This window comes from Pristiophorus japonicus, chromosome 18, assembly GCF_044704955.1.
Source record: "Pristiophorus japonicus isolate sPriJap1 chromosome 18, sPriJap1.hap1, whole genome shotgun sequence".
In the NCBI taxonomy this organism is placed as follows: Eukaryota; Metazoa; Chordata; class Chondrichthyes; family Pristiophoridae; genus Pristiophorus; species Pristiophorus japonicus.
In genome coordinates this window covers 70,456,093-70,470,023 of record NC_091994.1, presented here as the reverse complement: position 1 = coordinate 70,470,023, position 13,931 = coordinate 70,456,093, and the positions used below count along the sequence as shown (strand labels likewise).

General features: G+C 42.7%; 1 protein-coding gene across 1 annotated transcript in view; it reads right to left on the bottom strand.

Moving 5' to 3' along the window:
- Positions 1–956: 956 nt before the first annotated feature.
- LOC139229054 (ephrin type-B receptor 2) overlaps positions 957–13,931 on the bottom strand; it is a 585,159-nt gene continuing 572,184 nt past the window's right edge. Inside the window, exons 15-17 of the mRNA XM_070860715.1 lie at positions 13,633–13,826; positions 10,094–10,249; positions 957–8,290 (exon numbers count right to left, since the gene is read on the bottom strand). Of these exons, the coding sequence (XP_070716816.1) occupies positions 8,182–8,290; positions 10,094–10,249; positions 13,633–13,826 (459 nt within the window). The 3' untranslated portion in view covers positions 957–8,181. The remainder of the gene's footprint in view (positions 8,291–10,093; positions 10,250–13,632; positions 13,827–13,931) is intronic.

The following is a 13,931-nucleotide window of genomic DNA, read 5'->3' as shown; positions in this document are numbered from 1 at the left end:
CATTGAAGATCTGGAGAACAAAATGATACCCAATCCTAAGGAATTTAGCTATCAGCATAGGCTCCATGAGTTGGGCCCCTTTCATTGGAGAACTACAGGCTCAGATGGGATATGATTGAGCCTTTTAAACTGATGAAGGTTTCTGTCCATAATAAACACAGAAAATGCTGGAAATCTCAGCGGGTCAGGCAGCATCTGTGGAGAGAGAAACAAACTTAACGTTTCAGGTCGATGACCTTTCGTCAGATCTGGAGTGTATTCGGAAAGAACGGATTCTTAACAAGCGCTGAAAGAGAGAGGGGAAGAAAGAACAAAAAGGAAGGTCTGATTGGTTGGAAGCAAGATCCATTCTTTCCGAACACTCTCCAGTTTCTGTGGTGGCTGGGGTGCAACGGCCACCACACGTTAAAAATTCCACGCACAGGCATCTTCCACCCTTCAAGATGTAGTTTGGGATCCGGAATCTTAAGTCCTTCATTGAAGCACCTGAGAACTCATCCCTTTTCGGCGTGGAAGCAAGTCATCCTCGTTTCGAGGGACTGCCTATGATGAAGAGTTCTGATGAAGGATCACAGACCCGAAACGTTAACTCTCTTTCTCTCTCCACAGATGCTGCCTGACCCGCTGAGATTTCCAGCATTTTCTGTTTTTATTCCAGATTCCAGCATCCGCGGTATTTTGCTTTTGTATTCGGATTCTGTCCAGTTGGATAGCTTATTTGAGATGAAGATGGATGGAAGAACAAGTATAAAAGCCTTAGACACCCAGGACAATAATGGATGGAAATCTCTGCTGTTATCTCATGAAGAGCAAATTCATGCTCCTGAAAGTAAAGAACATTATAAAATCAGCACACACATATTTACAGTCACGGGACGGACAAGCCACTGTTCGACATTTCACATTTATTTCACAAAAAAGTTTTGTTTTAAATTCTCCTACAAAGACATTGGAGCAGCAGAATTTTTAAAAACTCTTATAAATACATTTTGTTTAACACCGAATGCTGTCTGGAGAACACTGAATAGCATTCTCAGTCCATGTGGAAGACTTACATCGCCGTGATTTTGAGCTAAATACAGAACAACTATTTGCCATTCACATAAAAAGGAATAAAAATCATACAAATCATTACATCATCTGCAAGGGTTACAATTCATGTACAGTTTGTACAGGTTATGATATCACATTGGCTCACAATGGGAGTGACTGTTCACCATTTGTGTAGCAATGGTGTGATGGTGTGACAAAGGAGAGGAGCTGTGATGATTTGTCCCAAGGTGCACATCATTCAAGAAACTCCCAAGGACTATATTTTCAGGCCTGTGATTGTATAACACACACTATTTATGCCTGTTATTGACCATATCTGTCACATTTCTTAATGGGCATGAATTAAATTTGTTTGATCTAAAATAAAGACACTGGGAAGCTATGTTTTAAACGGTAATGAAAACCTCTACTTTGTGTGCTGCAGTGTAAAATAATTATCGGTACTGAATTCAATTTGGCAGATCAAGAGGTCCTTCACATTAAGCAATAGGGCCTCAAATTATTCACTCAAATAGAACCAGAATGATTATTTGTAATATAACTATAATACAATATACACAGACCTAAAAACACAAATTGAGCATTTTTAGGGGGCAATATATTTCCACCAGGTTACTCTGAAATTGATCTTGCGCAGGTTCTGTTTACAGGAAAACTATGCGTAGATAAAGCCTGTTACTGAACTCCATTGTGGCTGCATTATGGGAGGAGTATGCGCTAACACATCGGACAGTTGCACTATTCCCGGCAGCTCCATCACATTATGCAATGCCAGAGTGCCAGTCCTCTCTCATTCGCTCTGATGCTCACAACCCTTGTTGTACGGGGTCTACAGCAAGGATTACTGTGGAGATTTACGGGATTTGTACAAAGGAGTGCTGGGAGTTTAGATATCTGTCTCAGGTGGTGGCGCAAAATGGGACGGCGGGTGGGTGGGGGGGTATCAGATCAGCCGCCCATTACACGCAGCACCTGATATTCAGATCCGCTGCAGTCAATGAATATTGAGCGCTACGTCTAATGGCCAGCCGATCCGATACCACCCGTTTTGTACCACTGCCCAAAACCAATTTCCAGGCCACGGGGTTTATATGAAGGGAAATTTGGGGTTTTATATGAAGGAGTATATTTATTGGGTCTATATGAAGGAGCACTGGGGGATTGATGGGGCATTGAATGTAAGAGCCGGGATTGTTCTCCATAGAGCAGAGAAGGTGAAGGGTAGATTTTTAGAGGTGTTCAAAAATTATGAGTGGTTTTGATAGAGTAGATAGGGATAGGAAGTGACAATTTATTTTATGCAGTGAGTTGTTACTTTCTGGAATGCACTGCCTGAAAGGGTGGTGGCAGCACAGCCAATAGTCAAAAGGGAATTGGAGAAATACTGGTAAATAAAAAATATGCAGAGCTATGGGGAAAGAACAGGGGAGTGGGATTAATGGGTAGCTCTTTCAAAGAGTTGGCATAGGCATGAGGGGCCGAATGGCCTCCTTCTGTGCTATATGATTCTATGGTTCTATGAATACTGGGGGATTATCAGGCCCATATGGCGACGTGCAGGGTGGTGTATGGGGTCTGTATGAAGGAGTGCTGAGACATTTATGTGATCCATAGGAAGGAGGGCTGCAGAGCGTATGGTTGTGTAAGACATTGTGATGGGGTTTATGGGGTACATATGAAGGAATGTTGGGGGTTTTATGGGGTTTGTTTGCAGGAATACTGGGGGCCTTATTGGGTCTATATGAAGGAGTGTTGGGGACTTCATGAGATCTGTATGAAGGAGTTATGGGGATGTCTAAAAAGAAAGACTTGCATTTATATACCCCCTTTCACGACCTCAAGACATCCCAATGTACTTTACAACCAATTAAGTACTTTTGCAGTGTGGCCACTCTTAGAAACGTGGCAGCCAATTTGTCCATAGCAAGCTCCCACAAACAGAAAGGTGATAATAGCCAGATAATCTGCTTATTTAGTGATGTCATATGAGAGATAAATATTAGCCACGACACAGGGGATCTTTTACGTCCACCTGAGTAAGCAGACCTCAGTTTAACATCTTATCCAAAAGGTGGCACCTCTGACAGTGCAGCACTCCCTCAGCACTGCACAGGAGTATCAGTCTAGATTTATGTGCTCAAGTCTCTGGAGTGCTGCCCACTGAGCCACAGAAGATAGTTTGGGGAATTCATGGTGTCTTTAGGAAGGAGTACTTGGGAATTTATGGGATATATATAAAGGAGCATGAAGGATTTATGGAGTCTATATGAATGAGTATTGGGAGTTTATTGTGTGTATATGAAGGGGAATTGGGAACTAATGGGTCCATATAAAGGAATGTTTGTGGATTTATGAGGTCTACATGAAGGACTCGAGGCTAATTTATTAACTCTATGTAAAGGAGTATTGGCACATTTAATGGGGTCTGTATTGAGGTATTTATGGGGCCCATATCATCAAATCATAGAATGATATAGTACAGAAGGAGGCCCATCGTGACTGCCAGCTCTTTGGCAGGACTGTCCAATTAATCCCACTCTCCTGATCTTGCCCTATAGCCTTGAAAATCTTTTCCCATCAAGCATTTATCCAATTCCATTTTGAAAGTTAATGGGGTCCATATGAAAGAGTATTGGGGATTTATGGGGTCTTTGGCGTACTGGGGAGTTATGGGATCCATATGAAGGAGTATTGGGGATTTATTGGGCCTGTATCATAAAATCTTGGAATGGATACAGTACAGAAGGTCATTTGACCCATTATGACAATGCTGGCTCTTTGATGGAGCTATCCAATTAATCCCACTCCCCTGCTCTTGTTCCATAGCCCTGTAAATATCCCCCCTTCTACCATTTATCCAATTCTCTTTTGAAAGTCACGATTGAATCTGCTTCTACCCCCCTTTCAGGCACTGCATTCCAGAGTCCAACTCGCTGTGTAAAAATATTTCCTCATGTCACCTCTGTTACTTTTGCCAATGACAAATCTGTGTCCTCTGGTTACCGACCCTTCTGCCACTGGAAACGGTTTCTTCTTATTTACTCTATTAAAACCCTCCATAATTTGGAACATCTCTATCAAACACATAACTGAAGTCCCTCATCCCTGGTACCATTCTAATGTATCAGTTCTGCTCCCTCGCCAAGGCCACCACGTCCTTCCTAAAGTGTGGGGCTCAGAATTGAACACATGACTCTAGCTGAAACCTAACCAGTGTTTTATAAAGTTTTAGTATAACTTCCTTGCTTTTGTATGTTATTCCTTTATTAATAAAGCCAAGGATATCATATTCATTTTAAAAAGTCTTCTTACTTGGCCAGCCACCTTCAGAGACTTGTGTACGTACACCCCCAGGTCCCTCTGTTCCTGCACCTCCTTTAAAATGGTATCATTTAGTTTATATTGCCGCACCTCATTCTTCCTACCAAAATGTATCATTTCACACAGCTCGGCGTTAAATTTCATCTGCCATATATCTGCCCATTTCACAGGTCTGTTTATGTCCTCCTGAAGTCTGTTACTTTCGTCCTCATTGTTTGCAACATTTCAGAGTTTCATACCATCTGCAAACTTTTAAAATGATGCCCTGTATACCTAAGCCCAGGTCATTAATATATCGAAAAGAGCAGTGGTCCTAATATCGACCCTTGGGGAACACGACTCTATAACGTCCTCCAGACTAAAGACAACTATTCACCACCAGTCTCTGCTTTCTGTCCCTTAGTCAATGTTGTATCCATGCAGCCACTGCCTCTTTAATCGCATGGGTTTCAATTTTGCTCTAGAGTCTATTATGTGGCACTTTATCTGATGCCTTTTGAAAGTCCATATATACATCCACCACACTACGCGCATCAACTCTCTCCATTACTTCATCAAAGAACTCGATCAAGTTAGTCAAACATGATTTTCCTTTCGCAAATCTGTGCTGACTTTCATTTATTGGCCAATACTTTTCCAAATGCCGTTTCATTTTATCCTGGATTGTCGATGTTAGACTGACTGGTCTGTAGTTCACGGGTTTTCCCTTTTGTAAACAGGGGTGCAAAATTTGCAATCCTCCAGTCCTCTGGCACTAGCCCCATATTCAAGGTCGATTGGACGACTGTGGCCAGAGCCTCTGCAATTTCCGCTCTTACTTCCCTCAGTATCCTAGGATGCATCTCAACAGGACTGCCAAACTTTTAAGTACCTCCTCTTTATCTATTGTTACCCTATCCAATATCACTACTGCCGCCTCCTTTACTGCTACATTGGCAGCATCCTCTTCTGTAGTGAAGACAGATGCAGAGTACTCAATTAGTACCTCAGTCATACCCTCTGCCCCCACAAGAAGATCTTTTTAGTCCCTAGTCAGCCCCACCCTTCAATTGACCATCCTTTCACTATTTATGTGACTCCAGCCTCTCTTCTCGCTCAGAAACCCTGAGCTTGAGTTCAAGCAATTGGAGTCAGTTCCTGCACACGTGGTTATCCAGGACACAGCCTGGAATTCCCACATGGCATAGGAATTGCAGCAATGGGTCTCAGCCGCCCCATCATTTTGTTTGAAAGTCTATCTACTTACATTATATATATATATGTTTTGAGTTTAGTATCGCTTTACTCCTATTTATTATTTATGTATACCAGATTGTTATTGTTGGTATCCTCTACTTAGTTAATTTGATCCTCTTAGATCTAATTAATTATTCTAATTATTTATACATTTACTAATTTACTGTTGCCCCTTAGTTTAAATTGTTTCGCACCTCCTACTGCTCGAGATTAGCAGATTCACCCAACTCTCAGAAAGCTTTGTGCTTAAAGCTCTGAGCTTTTACAGAAATCCCTCTAATATGTACCCTTCAGAAACACACCAGTTACAACGTGAAGGGGTAGTGGGAGATTAATGGGGTCTATATGAAGCAGTATTGGGAGATTAATGGGGTCTATATGAAGCAGGGGAGATTAATGGGGTCTATATGAAGCAGTATTGGGAGATTAATGCGGTCTATATGAAGCGGTATTGGGAGATTAATGGGGTCTACGTGAAGGGGTATTGGGAGATTAATGGGGTCTATATGAAGCAGTATTAGGAGATTAATGGGGTCTATATAAAGCAGTATTGGGAGATTAATGGGGTCTACGTGAAGGGGTATTGGGAGATTAATGGGGTCTATATGAAGCAGTATTGGGAGATTAATGGGGTCTACGTGAAGGGGTATTGGGAGATTAATGGGGTCTATATGAAGCAGTATTGGGAGATTAATGGGGTCTACGTGAAGGGGTATTGGGAGATTAATGGGGTCTATATGAAGCAGTATTGGGAGATTAATGGGGTCTACGTGAAGGGGTATTGGGAGATTAATGGGGTCTATATGAAGCAGTATTGGGAGATTAATGGGGTCTATATGAAGCAGTATTGGGAGATTAATGCGGTCTATATGAAGCAGTATTGGGAGATTAATGCGGTCTATATGAAGCAGTATTGGGAGATTAATGGGGTCTATATGAAGCAGTATTGGGAGATTAATGGGGTTTGTATGATTGAGAAGATTGTGAGACTACTTGTGAGTGTGTGGCATCTGATAAGTATTTTACACGTGGAGTTTCAGGGCCGATATTAGGAATTTAGTGAAGCATTTGCTGCAATTTATGTTTCTTTTGGACAAAGGGGAGAGCATTTTCCCCAGTGCTATAACTGTGCTCTAAATACATCCTAAATACTCTCTCTCCTCCCTCACCAGTCTTCCCCTCAGTCTTTGTGCTCCTTCAACCTCTTGGTCAGATTTGTGGGTAATCCTGGGCACTCCGAAAGGTGGATCAAGACTCCAGCCTACATGGGTAGGCAGGCCCTGGAGAGGCATCCAAACTGTCCCTTGCACTCCAGCACATAGCCCCCGCACTCCTTTTGGTATAGGTGTTACTTATTTAATAAAGTGGTGTATTTTGATGGTATGGTTTACAAAGAAGAATATTTATATCTGTTATGCAGCAATTTTCCATCTTCTTTATGATAAGGTTGTTAGAATAGATCATTGGTCAATGGTTTAGTAACAAAATCGATAGTCAATCATTGAAATTAAATGCGGCTGGGGCTGTGTTCCGAAAGCACTTGGAGTAAAGGCACTCTTATATCAGCATACCAAGTGGATCAGACACCAAGCAACAATGTTACCTGCTCATGCTCATCCAAACATAGCAGAGCCTTTAATCATGTTAACTTTCTAACTACTTAAAAACTCAAACATCCTTTCCTGTGGATTTAGGAGGGGTGGAGGGTGGGGGTGAGTCATGCTCGAAACTCCCAATCAATAAATGTTGGCTTAGCAAAATGTGAAAGAACTGGTGGTTATTTTTGACTTTCGTTTGTGAGTGTAGACTAACTTCAATGCAGCACGTCTTTCTAAACGGACTTAGCAAATGGTGGCATCACTGAGGACAAGGTGCTCTATGACATGACTGGAACAGTGACATCACTGAGGTGTTGAAGGTAGGAATAACCGCCACCTTGAAACGTCCAATTGAACAAGTAATCGTCAGAGAAGCAGCCCCACTTTGCAGGTACCATCTCGATAAAAGTTCAATAGTTGTCGATGTCAACTGCTGCAAAGTCTTGTTTCCAGATCTTCAACAAGTAGAGTCTTTTTCTCAGAGAGCCACGTGTCATTTATATTGAAGGAGCTAGCCTCAAAATCTTTACTTTCCCAAATTCCTGAAGCTTTATTCTTGCAGAAATATTCTGAACTGTGTACTTCCACATTGCACATTGAATTCATTACACATATTACTTTTCTGTTTTGTGTTTGTTGTAGGGAAGAAAATTAAAGATGATAGGGTACTCAGACATATCTGTATGATCACACAAGGAGTCGGTGGCCCTGTAACGATTCTGGGTTAGTGGTGCGGTTCCTGGGATATTCTGGGTTAGTTGAACCCTTTGAAAGGGCTTACCTGGGTTATACATCAAACATCATTCTCATTTCACTTGTAGCCTTTCCAATCTTTGTTGAAGTTCTCAGAAGGACTTTGCACTGTGAATGTCCAGGTTGAAATGTGTCAAGTCTCACATTGGTTCCTGCATTTAGATTATTCAGAACTGCAGTATGGATCTATAGAAGGTCTTGATGCAGACCGCAGTCACTATCAGACTTCCACTGACTGAATTTGATTCATTTGTGCTTGCATCAGCTGAATACTGTTCAAAATTTTCTTTTGATGTCCTGCCAAGGTAACTCCAACCCGAAGGATATCCCTGGAGGAGAAAACAAGACACTATGTAAGGTGGTGAGTCTGCAGAATATTCAGGTGTTGCTTTCCAAGGACTCAATTTTCCTCAAAGTTGTTTTTAACGTACTTGAAGAGTTACGCCCATTTTTTGGGGGCCCAAGTGCGCCCCAAAAAAATCATCCAAGTTTCCCTGTTTGAATTCTTCATTTTGCCGCCGCCCAGCCTGTCCTTGAGTTTTGGGGGTGGAGCCTAAGATCTGCGCCAAAAAGATCTGGTTGCCAGGGTAATGAGGGACACATTGTGAGCTGAGGCTGGAAAGTGAAACATACAACACATTCTGGCCAGCTCACAGCAACCTGCACAAGCACCTCGCACATTGCAGCAACTTACCTTCATTAAATTAGTTATGCCAAAAGTCTATCTCCCCCTTCCGGTGCCGGTTTCAGTCCCTGCTCCTATCCCTGGCCAAATGGCCTCCACCCTCCCGGTCCTCACACCTATCCCTGGCTAAATGGCCTCCTATCCCAGGCTGAACGGCCTCCTCCCTCCCGGTCCCCATTCCTAACTATGCCCGAAACACTTCCCCTCTATCCCACTCTCTCTCCCCTCTCTGCTGCTGCTGTCCAGACCCTGGAACTGCATCTGCTGCACTGATTTACTTACCTGCGCCGATTTTCTTAACTCACCAGAAGGTTTTTCTACAGAGGCCACATATGCCGTCCTAAGAAAAATTGGAGTAAATCGGAGCTTGCTTAAATGGCCAAAATTGGCACGGGTGGCTGGTTACGCCCCCATGACACAAAAAAAACCTTAAAAAATCATAACTAACTGAGTTACGTTGGCACACATTGATTGGGGAAACTTGTATTTTTTAACTTAGGCCAAAAAAAGCATTGATTGAATTGCTGTTTTCTTCGAATTCACTGCAGCTATGAAGCATTCTCCCTTACAGCCATGGGGCCCATTGCTATAATGATCTTGTGATGGAAATAATTGTGAAACTTTAACTTTAACATTGTTCAGTTATAGGATTTAACGTGGATCTGAGACATTCATGAGATGTGATCAGTTCATAGATAATTCAAATAACAGATACATTCAGAGAACTTATAACTTCATAACTTGCTGTTTGGAATGAAAGAGGTCAGGTCCCTTTAAATGCTAAATCTGGGCTGAGTGCTTCTGAGTGGGTTTTGTTGCATTCATTAAAATAAATTTAACAGAAATGAATGAGTTTGGCATTCTGGAAGGATGCTCGTTAATCTCCCATAGCGCTACACAGCCTCTGAGCCCCGCAATCCACCGCTGGGTGTGATCTTGACATCGGCACCACCAGAAATCACAGCTAATTCTAATATTACTGGGCCGGTTACTGACACCAATCAGGGCGCTGGGAAATATCTCCCCATTTTTTTTACAAAATGTTGTGCTAATTGATGTGGGGGATGTTAGCATAAGGAATGGAACATTTTTCATTGTGGGCTGAATTGAGCTGCCTAATCTCATTTCATGCAGGACGCTGGGAGCCAGCAGACAATGGGAACATTTATCCCAACACTCTCAGCTAGATTAAAATCAAATCGCTGAGAAAGATATCTGAACCACAGCGCTAAGCCAATCAGAACACAAGGACATCAAAGGAGATTGTGATGTTACTAATTCAATTTTACAGGTATATAATCTATCATCATATAGTGTACATGCTTTATTTAACACATATTACAAGTGAAGAAATGATAAATTGCAGCTTTGGTGAACTAAACTGCACTTTGTACTCATTCTAGGGCGTTATAAGGAGTGAGCAGAACCATGTAAAATATAAACTTACTCTGTGGTCATTTGAGTCACAAGGTCAAATGTTGTGAAGCCTTCATTAGAAAAGTTATCTTTGTATTGACCCATCTTAATGGCCTCCAACCACTCATCCACAGTGGTGAAGCTGGAGAAATCAGGAACTGTGCGATCCAGCAATGGGAGAGTTACCCTGCAAACAGAACACAGTCACAGTGGTGAGGCACAGACAGAGCACAGCAGCAACATGGAGTGAGAATCAGGGGCAGAAATTCACAAAGCTCTGACATACTCAGTCCTACAACTCGATACACAAGTCCGAGCCGCAGGAGGCATCGAAGACACACAGCAAAGAACAATGAGATGGGTCTTTGTCAGGATGGAATTTGGGTCCAACATTGCAAACCCACATGGGTGTGGGAACTGACCGGTTCGCCATACTGGGGGACACAGCCCTGCAGATTTACAATATTTACAACAGGCAGCCCGGGATTCTCCAATTACACGACATTGAGGGGAAAATGCACCAAAGGCAGGGTCCTGCCATACTTTAATTGGTCTAATTCCTGTAAAAACAAGGCCAGATTATGGAATTCATAGAGAGGGAGGGAGTGAGGCTTCAGAGGGAGGGAGGGATCAAGGGGAGGGAGGGGAGTGAGGTTTCAGAAGGAGGGGAGTGGGAGTTCAAGGGGAGGGAGGGGAGTGAGGCTTCAGAGGGAGGGGAGTGGGAGTTCAAGGGGAGGGAGGGGAGGATGTGAAGTGAGAGTTCAGGGGAGGGAGGGGAGGGAGGCATTAAGTAGAGGAGGGGAATGGGAATTTAAGGGGAGGGAGGGGAGTGGGAGTTGAAGGGGAGGGAGGGGAATGCACACAGCATTCGTAACAAAACAGATGAGTTGACGGCACAAATAGATACAAATGGGTATGATCTGATAGCCATTACAGAGACGTGGTTGCAAGGTGACCAAGGCTGGGAACTAAATATTCAGGGATATTTGACAATTCAGAAGGATACACAGAAAGGAAAAGAGGGTAGGGTAGCTCTGTTAATAAAGGATGAGATCAGTGCATTAGTGAGAAACAATATTGGCTCAGAAGATCAAGATGTTGAATCAGTTTGGGTGGAGTTAAGGAATAATAAGGGGGAAAAGTCCCTGGTGGGCGTCGTCTATAGGCCCCGAACAGTAGCTACACTGTTGGACGGAGTATAAATCAAGAAATAATGGAAGCTTGTAAAAAAGGAACGGCAATAATCATGGGCAATTTTAACCTTCCTATTAATTGGAAAAAGCAAATTGGCCAGGGTAGCCTTGAGGAAGAGTTCATAGAGTGTTTCCGGGATAGTTTCCTTGGAACAGTATGTTGCGGAACCAACCAGGGAGCAGGCTATCTTAGATCTGGTACTGTGTAATGAGACAGGATTAATAAATGATCTCCTAGTAAAGGATCCTCTAGGAATGAGTGACCATAACATGGTTGAATTTCAAATTCAGTTGGAGGGTGAGAAAGTTGGATCTCTAATCAGTGTCCTCAGCTTAAATAAAGATGACTACAAAGGTATGAAGGCAGAGTTGGCTAAAGTGGACTGGGGAAATAGATTAAAGAGTGGGACGGTTGATGAGCAGTGGCAGACATTTAAGGAGATATTGCATAACTCTCAATATATCCCAATGAGAAGCAAAGGCTGTAAGAGAAGGGATAACCATCCGTGGCTAACTAAGGAAATAAGAGATGGTGTTAAATTGAAAACAAGGGCACACAATGTGGCCAAGACTAGTGGGAGGCCAGAGGATTGGGAAATTTTTAAAAGCCAGCAAGGAACGAATTAAAAAATGATAAAGAGAGGGAAGATAGATTATGAAAGTAAATGAGCACGAAATATAAAAACAGATAGTAAGAGTTTCTACAGATACATAAAAAGGAAAAGAGTGGCTAAAGTAAATGTTGGTCCCCCTAGAGGATGAGACTGGGGAATTACTAATGGGGAACAGGGAAATGGCAGTGACGTTGAACAAATATTTTGTATTGGTCTTTACGGTAGAAGATGCTAAATAGGGGATAATCAAGGGGCTATAGGTAAGGAGGAATTTAATACAATCATGATCACTAAAGAAGTAGTACTCGGTAAAATAATGGGATAAAGGTGGACAAGTCCCCTGGATCTGATGGCGTGCATCCAAGGGTCCTAAAAGAAGTGGCTGCAGAGATAGCGGATGCATTGGTTGTAATCTACCAAAATTTCCTGGATTCTGGGGAGGTCCCAGTGGATTGGAAAACCGCAAATGTAATGCCCCATTTAAAGAAAGCAGGAAACTATGACCAGTTAGCCTAATATCTATCATTGGAAAAATGCTGGAGTCCATTATTAAGGAAGCAGTAGCAGGACATTTGGAAAAGCATGATTCAATCAAGCAGAGTCAGCATGGTTTTATGAAAGGGAAATCATGTTTGACAATTTTGCTGGAGTTCTTTGAGGATGTAACGAGCAGGATGAATAAGGGGGAACCAGTGGATGTTGTGTATTTGGATTTCCAGAAGGCATTCGATAAGGTACCACATAATAGGTTACTGCACAAGGTAAAAGTTCACGGGATGGGGTTAATATATTAGCATGGATTGAGGATTGGCTAACTAACAGAATACAGAGAGTCGGGATAAATGAGTCATTTTCCGGTTGGCAAACAGTAACTAGTGGGGTGCCGCAGGGATGGGTGCTGGGGCCTCAACTATTTACAATCTATATTAATGACTTGGATGACGGGACCAAGTGTAATGTAGCCAAGTTTGCTGAAGATACAAAGATGGGTGGGAAAGCAATTTGTGAGGAGGACACAAAAAATCTACAAAGGGATATAGACAGGCTAAGTGAATGGGCAAAAATTTGGCAGATGGAGTATAATGTGGAAAAATGTGAGGCGTCAAGAGGAGGAAAGGGAGGGAGGTTTTAAGCCGAGGGAGGGGAGTGGGAATTCAAGGGGAAGGAGGGGAGTGGGAATTCAAGAGGAGGGAGGGGAGTGGGGATTCAGAAGTGTAAATGCACGGTGGAAGGTGGAGCCTTAGAGTTTGTGACGTCTCCAGCCTGGAGTGTTGATGCTGGGAATCGGCACACGCTCAAAGTGCAGGCTTGGCAGATGGGCACAGACTACCAATCGCACATCTTCTTGGTGGTATTTTGAATATACTCTTGCGTCGAATCATTTTCCTTTAAATATTTTCATGTTTCCATTTTTATCTTGTTAATGTTAAAACCATCTATTTCAAGTAATCAATGTTCAACTTAGTACAGACCCCGTGATGACTACTGAAACAATGAGATTGCCTTGATACCTCGTGTTTGCCAACCACCCCTGCATTCCTCCCACTGGAGGTCCAGCTCACAGCTGTTCCCATTTTCATTGCTGACCTCTTCAGTTATGATGGGTGTTTTATGATGGTGAAAGTTAAGCCAATCAGATGCAGATGCAAAATTCCCGTTGAGAATAATGCACGAGTAGTCCCTGAGACCCAGAATGTAATGGACAAAGGGCAGAAAACCAGCTGTGAGTAGTTGTGGAAATACAGTCGAGAAGTGGTCCTTACCCTGACGATAGTGGAGTCACAGCCTTTAAACTATTTGGGTTCCTGATCATTTTATCCAAGGTGTTCACGATCTGCCCAAACTTGGGCCTATTGTTGCGATCCTTCTGCCAGCAGTCAAGCATTAATTGATGGAGGGCTGTTGGACAGTCCATGGGGGGCGGCAGTCGATAATCTTGTTCAATCGCATTGATCACCTGGTAATATAAACCACATTTAAAAATATGGTGATACAAGGGAAGTGATTGAGTATTCTGACAGCACCACTGCTCAACCATTCAGTTTGCTATGAACACGTTAAG